This window comes from Austrofundulus limnaeus, unplaced genomic scaffold, assembly GCF_001266775.1.
Source record: "Austrofundulus limnaeus strain Quisiro unplaced genomic scaffold, Austrofundulus_limnaeus-1.0 Scaffold310, whole genome shotgun sequence".
Classification (NCBI taxonomy): Eukaryota; Metazoa; Chordata; class Actinopteri; order Cyprinodontiformes; family Rivulidae; genus Austrofundulus; species Austrofundulus limnaeus.
Window position 1 is genome coordinate 342,112 of NW_013952712.1, and position 10,904 is coordinate 353,015.

At 40.0% G+C, this 10,904-nt stretch overlaps 1 protein-coding gene across 1 annotated transcript in view; it reads left to right on the plus strand.

Annotated features, from left to right (window-relative positions):
• Positions 1 to 635: 635 nt before the first annotated feature.
• si:dkey-100n23.5 (cyclic AMP receptor-like protein A) overlaps positions 636 to 10,904 on the plus strand; it is a gene marked incomplete at its 5' end in the record, with an annotated part of 69,441 nt that continues 59,172 nt past the window's right edge. The window contains 4 exon segments of the mRNA XM_014021908.1: positions 636 to 690; positions 1,746 to 1,802; positions 1,919 to 1,979; positions 6,451 to 6,538. Of these exon segments, the coding sequence (XP_013877362.1) occupies positions 636 to 690; positions 1,746 to 1,802; positions 1,919 to 1,979; positions 6,451 to 6,538 (261 nt within the window).

Consider the following 10,904-nt stretch of genomic DNA (forward strand, 5'->3'; position numbering starts at 1 on the left):
ATTTTTATTCCAAGAAAGACTTTGAAAGACCTTCAGAAACCCTGGAGAACCATTGGTGTTGCCACATTAATGGCTTGCAGGACAGTCTTACTGCATGCAGAATACAAAAAATATAGGTTAATTTTAAACCTTTACAAAGTTCTATAAATTTGGTTATAATTAAATAATTATAAATAATTAGAATTAAGCGTGCTCTGACRTCTGAGCCTGGACTTATGCAATTCTTCCCACAATTAGTTTATGAAATATGTGGAGATGAATGGAACAAAATAAATCTAACGTGAGCTTTTGCRTTTATTTTGTTCCTTTTGTTTTATCTGAGTAGTAAATGTTATTGTTTCATTAGTTTTTAGTGATGTGTTGAATAATTTCTGTGTTGACATACAAGTCTGTAGTTTGTGTCACACTCTGCATTGTCCCCTGTAATCGTGCATCATGTAAAAAGATAAGAAGATAAAGTAAATAAACAGAGTGTATCTGTTGTCACTGTGACATTTAACATTTGTAAAGTCTAAAAAATATATGTTTCTTTAAAAGTCATACATGTTGTATTTTGGAGTTGTGATGACGCRTTGATGTTCAAGTTGTCGTCCATATTGAGCAAAAAGTACCGTATGTTTTTTTTTCCTCCTCAGTCTTTTCATGCTGTTTGTAATCTGGCTGCTTMGACGGTATCACTCCCTGGCTCAGGTAAATTTCAACTTCACTCTGCACAGTACGTTTCCATGGCCCTTTCCTGCTTCTGTTTGCTTCATTTCCACCGGAAATATGTTCAATTAGCCATGGCAAATCTCAGCATAATTGAACCCAATTAAAATGCACAGATTAATGAATTGGGGGAGCTAATTGACTCACGGTCATTCTGTGAAAGGGGCTTCTGTCTTGTGCTTTTTTTTCCTTCTCTTCCCACTGCTGTTCAAATGAACCGGTTTAAACAAACTTAATATTTATGGAATCCCCCCTACCTCCCCTTCTTGTTCTTCTCTTATCCAAAAGGATTTAGTTTTCTTCAGGGTGTTGCTGTGAGTGTGAGGCCTGTGGATGATTTTTTTTCCTGAAGCCTGTCTAGCAGGTCTGTTAGGTTTAGCAGAGCTGCACGTTATCTTCCTAATCTGAAGTAAATGACGGCTTAGCGTGGGGCTTCCAGTGGATCCCATTACCTCTGGACCACACGGCTGAAAGTGACCTTATGTCCCCCTGATCCCCCACCTCCTCCCCTCATTTCTCCTCCTCCTYATACAACATAAACCCTCTCTTTACTTGCATCCTCTTTCAAAAGGTTATCTGTCAGTCAATAGTCTTTAGTGCTCTCAAGGCCCTCCTGCAAGCTTATTGTGTCCCCCCCCCCCACAACTCCCTCTGCTGTAGCCTTGGCAGGGTCATTGCTAGACACAAATTGAAAACGGGCTCTATGCGTGTGCGTGGGTTTGTCTTTGTGTGCCCACCGCAGCCGCATATCGTTACCAACACTTTGGGAAAATTAGACTGATGTGCATCACAGCTCCCTTTCCATAATTCTGTTGCACGTAGATTAACAATTGGTTTTAAATCAAGTAAAAACTTCAGTTTATGAGGAGTGGAAATAGGAAAAAAGTCTCTCAGAGATGTCAGCCACACCACTGATCATTGGAGCTATAATTTTTCTTTCCTCTGTAAGTGAATTTCAGCGTAGTGGCATCTTTTGCTCTGGGTGTTTTGTTAACTAACCTGTCGTCATGTCTTTTTCTTGGATCTTCATGGTGCAGAAGATGATTCTTAGCCTGAGTGTAGCTGCCTTCTTTGACAGCATAGCATATGTCATGGTGAGTCTGGTGCACTAAAAACAGTCTCTGTTTTGTTTATGTGTGGTGTTTTAAAAATGAAAAATTCAGAAAAAAAAATCTCACTTTCCATTTCATTTTTTTTTTAAATTCCCCAGGGTGAGACCCATCTGGAGGGATCTCTATGTGACTTCCAGGCCTGGTGGCTGACATACTTTGGTAAGACAGACTTTAATTAATTGCTCACTGGCACAACTTTTGYGGTACAAGACAAGCAAGCAGCCGAAAAACCTAGCAGGGCTCCACTGAAGACGTCTGATGAAGAGCTCATATATCACTGTGGGGAATAATATTGCTTTGTCATTTTCTTTTATGACTTGAGAAGAAAATGGGCCTTAACAGGTTAGGAGTTATTTTCAGGAATGCGGGGCTTAAAATATGAACTTACAATGTGATGAAATATGTTTTAGTTTTTAGGGCTCTCTCTGCTTTTAGAGGTCTGGTAGTTGATCCAACAGTGGCAACATGCCACACACGCAAGTTTGTATTAACTTCCATTCATTTCTGTAGACCATCCTCAGTGTGTACTGCATTTATTTATGTATAATACTAGAAATTTAACCCTAAAAATCATCCATAAAATGGGAGGGTATTAATATACACTGGTTATTGTTAATTAGATGTTTTATGCTTTTTAAGCTCAAAAATGATGATCTTATTATACTCAAGATTATATTATACGGTAAAGAACCCTAAACTAAATTCAATTCACACCTTAGTCCTAAATCTGACCCCTAATCCTAAAAAGTGTTCCATTTTAGGACTGGTCTTTGGTYCCCAAAAGTTCTACTGGTCCTGACAAGGTGGTTGTTTATACTGCAAATGGTCCTAAAAAGGTAACAAAAACCAGGTACACTCACACAGAAACACTTAWAATAAAAAGCAGCGCCAACAAAATAAWCAAGATGTTTTTAGACAAGAATGTTCTGGTACTTTTCTATCTAGACCTGCCCCAGTACCATATAAGTGTTCCTTTCAACACAAGTCAAAACTGATTACGTCCCATTAAAAAAGATTCACAGCATCATTTGTTTTATTTGTCTTCTCATTAACTATTTAAGAGAAATCAGTTAGATTTCATTATGGAATAAATAACCATATTGTTCGAACATTGTTCATCCACATGGTTTGATGAGCAAACCGCGGATTTATTCCACATGGCTGAAAGCRACCTTGCATCCTCCTCATCAGGAGTAATAATGTTAATAATGGAATTTTACCGATTATTGCCATGTATAAATTGGTTAAACATAGTCTGAGACGAATAAATGAGAGATATTAACTAGTAATTRAACACCTAAAAAATCTGATCTATAGCTTTAAAAGGATATTGTAGCTATCTTAAAGTGGGGTTGAGTGAAGTACTAATGAGTGTCTTAAAGTTGAGAGAGCCAAAATTAGGACCATTATGAAAACTAGTTATTATCTGAAACAAATTAAAATTTAACAGTGTTAAAGCTCTAAAATGAACACTAAATTGTGTATTTTTAGGCTGCATAACCTTTGCATCAGTTTTCCTTGTTGACCAAATATGAGACATTTTGCAACACAGCGGGTGATTTAATCAGTACTTTGTTACATAACAGAACAAGTCATGCTGACCAGATTGGTCCACCTTTCCAACACAAGGCTGACACTGAGTAAAAATTTCAGTGTTTCCTTGTACTGTTATGAAATGTTTGAGTTGGGTTTGATAACAAAATAAATGATCAACTTTTTGGGGGGATTTATCAGTATGAAAATATTTGTCAGGTAAAAGCGAGTACCGTATATTGTATGTTTCATCAGGTCTGAATAAAACTATTGCCAAGTCACTGATGTTGATTATAAATCACTAGAATTTAGTTCTTAGAGATACTAATGAGAAAGTTACATTTGGAGATTGCTTTTAATTTTTAGGAATAAACTTGAATATTAAAATTTGGGTGCAGTAGCTTGGTGTTCTATGCAGCTAAGGCTGCAGAGTCCAACCCAAGTCGCATCAGGAAGGGCATCCGGCGTAAAAAACAATAGCCAAATCCCTTCAGCATTGCATTATTTGCATTTTCTTTGTAATTAACAATGATTTTTATAGTTGTTCTCTCTCCTAGCAGGACTGTAACATGTACTTTTCCTTGTCCTTTTTATATATATTCTCCCCACTTCACATCTTACCTCTGTGTTCTTATGAAACCCAAGACTGCGTTTGGTTAAGAAGTGGTTAAGTTAACCTCACACACCTATGTTAGGAATTCCACCTTTGGGTACAGTGGCTCAGACTTTGTGAAACGCCCAAAACCAGAGCTCAGCATTTCTTCAGCGGCTCGAGTATGAGGAGACAACTCTCCTCCAATGACAGCAAAGAACGTCACATGTTAATTTGGAATAAACCGGAAACCTTTAGCAAAGTCAAGCAAGTTCTTAGTGATGCTTGTGCTGATTTTTTTTCCTGAAAGAATTTAAGTTGCATACCTGGCACTACAGTGTCAGCTCTTTTAGTCCTGATGAGAATAAAAAGACTGCTAATTTAAAGTGTCCCTGTAAGAAATGTTTAGAAATAGACAGTGAGTTGATTCTATATCATTGGTGCAAGTCAAGAGGATCCTTTCGCTGAGGATAAATATCAGCTGAACTTTGACTGCGTTCCAGCTCAGCTTTGTTTTTAAGCCTACAAATCAAACCGTGTTTGGAACTGTGGAGAACAGCTGCAGAGGCAGCATTTAGACAGGTGTTGAAGCTGAGCTGTTTTTGTTTCCAAGTTAAAGAAAAGATTTTGGCTGCTCTCTAGCTGTRTGGGACACGTGTTGTGACAGAAATTGTGACTTATTGTAATAACGCCACGCCTGTTGAAGCTGTTGCACATACTAAAGGTTTCTTAAAGGGGACATATGCAAAGTCCACTTTTTTATTTAGCTGATAAATGCATTTTGTTGTGTATTTGGAGTCTGAAGGAGTGTAGAAAAATTGAATTTAGTTCTGTGCTGCGTAGTTATCTTTATATTCTGATTTGGTCACCTTTTTCAACCCATTCTGTTTTCTCTAATTTCATTTAAATTTTCTGAACTATTTTGTCACAATATTTGTGACAGAACTGCCAAATAAGGTCTGGACATAACGACTACAATTAGGTCTTCATTCTCCTCTGGCTCTGTCTCAGACTCTGGCTCCAACATGTAAAGACTGGATGGACAAGTCTTCCATTGTTGACATCTTTTAATTACTACCCCTGCACGTGAAGCATATGGGGATCATGTTGTTTTTGTACTCTTTTTTTTAAGTGATTTTTGGTCAACCATAGCACAAAAACGGCTGCACCAATCAACATGAAATTTGGCAGGACTGTAGATGAGTCCGACCTACACTGCACCAGCCAACGGTTTTACGATAGACCCCATATTTGAGGAGGGGGCTCCATCCAAAGAGGGGATGTTTGGACATGCAAAAATGCTTATAACTCAGAAACTGTTCAACATAGGAGCTTCAGATTTCTTTTGTTGTTTAGCTCTCATGAAGCTCTATCCATCAGGCCCACCAATTATTGCCCCCCCAGACCCCCAATTAATCTGAAAAAGTGGTATCTGGACAAACAAAAATGGTTATTGCTCAAAAACTATTAAACTTAGGAGCTTCAGATTTTTTTTTGGTTGTTTAGCTCTGAAGAGGGGCTATCCATCACGTCAACCAATGCCCCCCCACCCCACCCCAAAACAAAACAAAAAAGACCCCCACCCAAAACCACTACAATTTTGGCATTCACCTAGTAGCATGACATTTTTTAGGAATAAAGACTTCTGAGTTCTGGTGCATTTGTGCATGCTGGGGTCATTATGTTACCGCTATGTGGTATCTAGTTAATTTGTAAATAAAATGTTTCTGCGCTTCTAGATCGACTTAACCCCCTCTATCAAACTAGAATGGACTGGTCTGGAAGCTGGACAGGGGGTGGGGTGTGGATTTAAAGAAAGAGCGTCAAAACTAGTTGATCTGAAAAGCAGTGAAAGATGGGCTTGTGGAGTTACAATGAGGAGGAATTCAGTCCAAAGCATTGCAGTTTCACTTTATCTAGATCCCAACTGAATAATTTAAATAGAAAAAAAATTTAAAAGCAGGATATGTCTCTTTTAATTCAAAGAGGAGCGTGGTTTGTGCGCAATATATGCATATATGGCAGGGGTTTGTTGTTTTGACAGAGTCGGCATTCAAACAAACCAAAACACACAAACTGTTATATAAGGCTGAACGTTAAGGTAGGAAAAGGAAGGTTCTAGATTTTCAGTTTTTTTTTTTAGTCTTTTCATGTCTTCCTCATTGTAGTCCACTCTGCCACCATCATCCCCCCACACTCGGCTAACCTCCATTTTTCCTCCTTCCGCAGCCCCCCACTCCCCGTGTTATCTCCTCCTGCTTTTCCACAGTTCATCATTATCTCTCCGTGAGCTCCAACCTCTCATCCATCACCCTAAGCTACAGGTTTCCCTCATATTACCGCAGAATGGGCCTTCATTTATCAAAGCGCAGCGCGCAGGCACACACTCCGTCAAATAGAGGCGAACACGCGTGTCTGAACACACGGCCGCAGGTGCGCACTGCGTGGCGGGCGAGCTGCGCTGTAATTTGACCTTGGTGTTTTTCTCTGTATGCATCTCTGCAGACTGGAGTGCCTTGGCCTGGGTTTGCCTCATTACGCTAAACCTGTACCTGAACCTGGTCCGAGAAATAAGCACCAACCGCTATCAGATGTGAGTAGGGGGCGATAATTGCTCCCACCCCACTCCCCCAAACATACACTTATTTTTAATTAGTTAATCAGCTCACTGTGTCTTTAAATTTTCAATAACTTTATTTTGATGTACATCTAAAAAGCTTTAAATGAAGAATTGATAGATTTTAAGCATTAATTGAATTAAATTTTAATAATAAAGGTGATTATTGCTTTTTTTACATGATTTTTCTAGCTTCAGTTCCACCCTAAATGAACTGCTTTATCACTTGTGCCTACAGTCAGCTTATGCTTTTTCCCCGTCTCCCTCTCTGCATGTGTTTGTTTAAAGGGCTCCCTTCTTCATGTGTGTTTGTGTTTGTGCGTGTGTTTGGTCCACAGCAGCATGTGTATCCCCACAGAGCACTGACAGCCCCCCCCCCTTTTTTTTTCTCCTCCAGCCAGCTGACACTCTAATTGAAATGGGAGTGAGTGTCAGCCGTTAAGTGTGCCCTGGTGTTTGTGTGTGTCTGCGCGCACACACCCATCTTGACGCTTTTTGCCTGTGTGTTTCTGTCGCTCAGGCTCCCGCTCGTCTTTCTACAGCGCGGTTGAGTTTGCCTGTGTTTGTGTGTAATATTTTAGCATTTGTTTTCTGCCAAGCTTTTTGGCAGAAGCGCACAATAAAAAAAGAAAAAGAAAATGTAGGCAGAAAAGAAAGAGCCTCCTTMGCTCAAGGTTCTATCCTGTTAATGTGTTTAGGTGGGCAGATTTCTGTGAGAGCATTAAGGGAGGCGTCCCACCACCACCTATGGGAGTTTTTCTGCATTGATTAGCAATAAGCCAGACAATTTAATGATGGTATAACTCATGCGGAGATGGCTTTTTATGTGGAGGTGCAGGCTAGAAGACCAGATTCTTAGTTCACTCAAAGGAGGGAAGATAAAGTCCACTTTCTTTCAACTCTTGGGTTTTACACATAAGGTTCAAAAGGACCCAGCAGCTGGCAAATTACGCCGTGTAAAATTTCCACTTAGGCATATTTTCGCCATCTACTTTTGCTGTGGTCAAAAAACACTTTTTTCGTTTAGAGTCCTATATTTAAACTCAAACACCCCCTCAAGTGGGAATTCCCAGTCTGAAAGACCACAGTGAAGTTAGTCTTAGGTTGGATATTATTAGATATTCGTGCTGAATGCAGCATCGTTTTCTTCTCTTCTCATCGAGTGCAGGCAGTCTGATTTTGGTCAGTTGCCCTCCGGGTACTCGCTCCTCCTCCCCACATCATGGTTCACTTAGGGGCTGTCGTTAAATTACTACTCATCTACGCATCGTGGTTCGCTTAGGGACAGTCAATAAATTATCGACCAAACAACATTTGAGAAAAAAATCAATGAGTTTTAGGTCCTGTGACCCACTGATACAAGGTCTTTCTGCATGGAGTTTACATGTTCCCCTTGTGTTTGCGTGGTTTCTGCGGTTTAGGCTAACGTTAGGCCCAGGCCTTTCTTGCAAAAGAGATCTGGGATCTCAATGGGATTTTCTTGGTTCATTAAAGGTCAGTTTACCATGTCAGCACTTTTTAAAGTGTGTAAAAAAACAAGTCCACCCCACAATTCAATAAGCCTTTAAAACCATCTTTAGCTGTGAAAAGTTGAAGTTGTTTTCACATTTGACTTTGACCATCATCAGTATGAACACTTGGTTTTTAAAGGGGACCTATTACAGGTCTTTCTAAAAAAAAATAGCATATTGTGATAAAGTTCATTATTTTCTGTAATGTACTGATAAACATTAAACTTTCATATACTTTAGATTCACTTCACACCAACTGAAGTAGTTCAAGCCTTTTATTGTTTTAATATTGATGATTTTGGCAAAAAAGTAAAGAAAAATAAAAAATCTCTTATCTCAAAAAAGTAGCATATTTCATCCGACCAATGAAAGAGAAGTGTTTTAATACAAAAAAGTCAACCTTCAAATAATTATGTTCAGTTAAGCACTCAATACTCAATACCTTTTGCAGAAATGACTGCTTCAATGCAGCGTGGCATGGAGGCAATCAGCCTGTGGCACTGCTGAGGTGTTCTGGAGGCCCAGGATGCTTCGATAGCAGCCTTAAGCTCATCCAGAGTGTTGGGTCTTGTGTCTCTCAACTTTCTCTTTACAATATCCCACAGATTCTCTATGGGGTTCAGGTCAGGAGAGTTGGCAGGCCAATTGAGCCCAGTAATACCATGGTCAGGAAACCATTTACCAGTGGTTTTGGCACTGTGAGCAGGTGTCAGGTTGTGCTGAAAATGAAATCTTCATCTCCATAAAGCTTTTCAGCAGATGGAAGCATGAAGTGCTCCAAAATCTCCTCATAGCTAGCTGCATTGACCCTGGCCTTGATAAAACACTGTGGACCAACACCAGCAGCTGACATGGCACCTCAGACCATCACTGACTGACAACTCTTCTTGTTGTGCAGCGTTTTCTGCCACACTTTTTCCTTCCCACAGACTTCCCACTGAGGTGCCTTGATACAGCACTCTGGGAACAGCCTATTCGTTCAGAAATGTCTTTCTGTGTCTTACCCTCTTGCTTGAGGGTGTCAATGATGGTCTTCTGGACAGCAGTCAGGTCAGCAGTCTGTGACCCATGATTGCGATTTTGAGTAATGAACCAGGCTGGGAGTTTTTAAAAGCCTCAGGAATCTTTTGCAGATGTTTAGAGATAATTCGTTGATTCAGACGATTAATAATAAGTTGTTTAGAGCAGGGGTTCTCAAACATTTTGGGTCTGAGGACCACTTACAAGTGTGAAAATTTTCCAGGGACCCCCTCATAAACCCCATGCTGTTTTAGAAATAATTTACTGTCATTTTAACCCCTAAATATTATGAGAATATTAAGTTTTTGTTTGGTTTAACATGTTTGTTTTACTAGTACATTGTTCCTCATGTTAATTTTTCAAATAAAATCCAAAATACCCATTTATTGAAAATTTTTGAGGACCCTCAATATAGGGCTCGTGGACCCCTGGGGGTCCTGGGACTCCAGTTTGAGGACCTCTGGTTTAGAGAACCTTTTCATGGTATGCTAATTTTTTGAGATAGGGATTTTTGGTTTTTCTTTTCTTTTTTGCCAAAATCGTCAATATTAAAACAATAAAAGGCTTGAACTACTTTAGTTGGTGTGCAATGAATCTAAATATATGAAAGTTTAATGTTTATCAGTACATTACAGAAAATAATGAACTTTATCACAATATGGTAATTTTTTGAGAAGGACCTAAATGCAAAATTCACTTTTTTACACGTTTTTATGCTTCGATTTGGGTCTGTACGACTTCCATAAAGAGTCCAAGCATCAAACAAATTCTCCCAGCTGTTTTTTGAAAAAAACAAAAACAAAACAAAACAAAAAAAAACCAGTAGACCTTGCCTGCCCCTCGGTTCATCTTCACCGTCCTCAGGAAGCGGTGACAGATGCGCGTTGGCCTCCGTGTTGGGATGGCGGAGCTATTGTAAACAAAATGTTGGGGGTGTGGCTAACAGTTACTTATTTGCATAAACAGGTCATTCTGAAGGGAGCTCAGAACAGGCAGAACTGACCAGGTGAAATCTCATCATCTGAAAATGATTTTGTGTATTTAATAATGTGAACATGTTTTGTATAGCCCAGAGATGTATCCTAACTTGTTCAAGGAAACACAATAAGTGCTCTTTAAAATTTGTTTATGTGGCTGTTCTTAAATGATGTGTAAAAAAGGGAAAAGAGACAATGATTTAAAAGGCTAAAATAAAGGCGAAATGTCAGTAGAGCTGTTGTTTATTGATTGTGCACAGATAAGCTTTGTGTGTTTTGGCAGATGGGTACGTACACCCCCCCTCTGACCCAACCTTACACCCTCACTCTAGCATTCACACATGTACACCTCCAGCGTCGGCTCAGCTTGATGGTTTATGAATGAACAAATCGCCAGAGGAGGTGGAGAACGGAGGCTGGATGATCTAAGAATGATTGAAGTGGATGCAAGAGAGGGTAGGAATAGAAATGTGTGTGTGTGTGCGTTTGCGCGTGTGCGTGCATATTTCCGAAATAGGAATCCAGGCAAAGCGAGCACGTCAGGCGCTGGTGGAGGAGGGATGGCGATGAAGATGGAGGAATAAAAAGGTGGTGCGAGGCGGTGGGGAAATGAGATTGCGTCCTATGAGATTCAAGTGCGCGTTCGTCTGCAGTCGCGCGTGGGAGCACGTGCATGCGTCTGAAACGCAGAGCTGTCCTGCTGCGCCTCATTAAGCCCATGTTGCGTGCAGCTCCGGACCTCGTCATCGCTCCTCTCAAAGGGCTCTGTGAGTGCGAACAGAGCGTGCTAGAAAGTGAGTGCTGTGGGGTTTGGGTAAGGGGGTTCTATTAGCT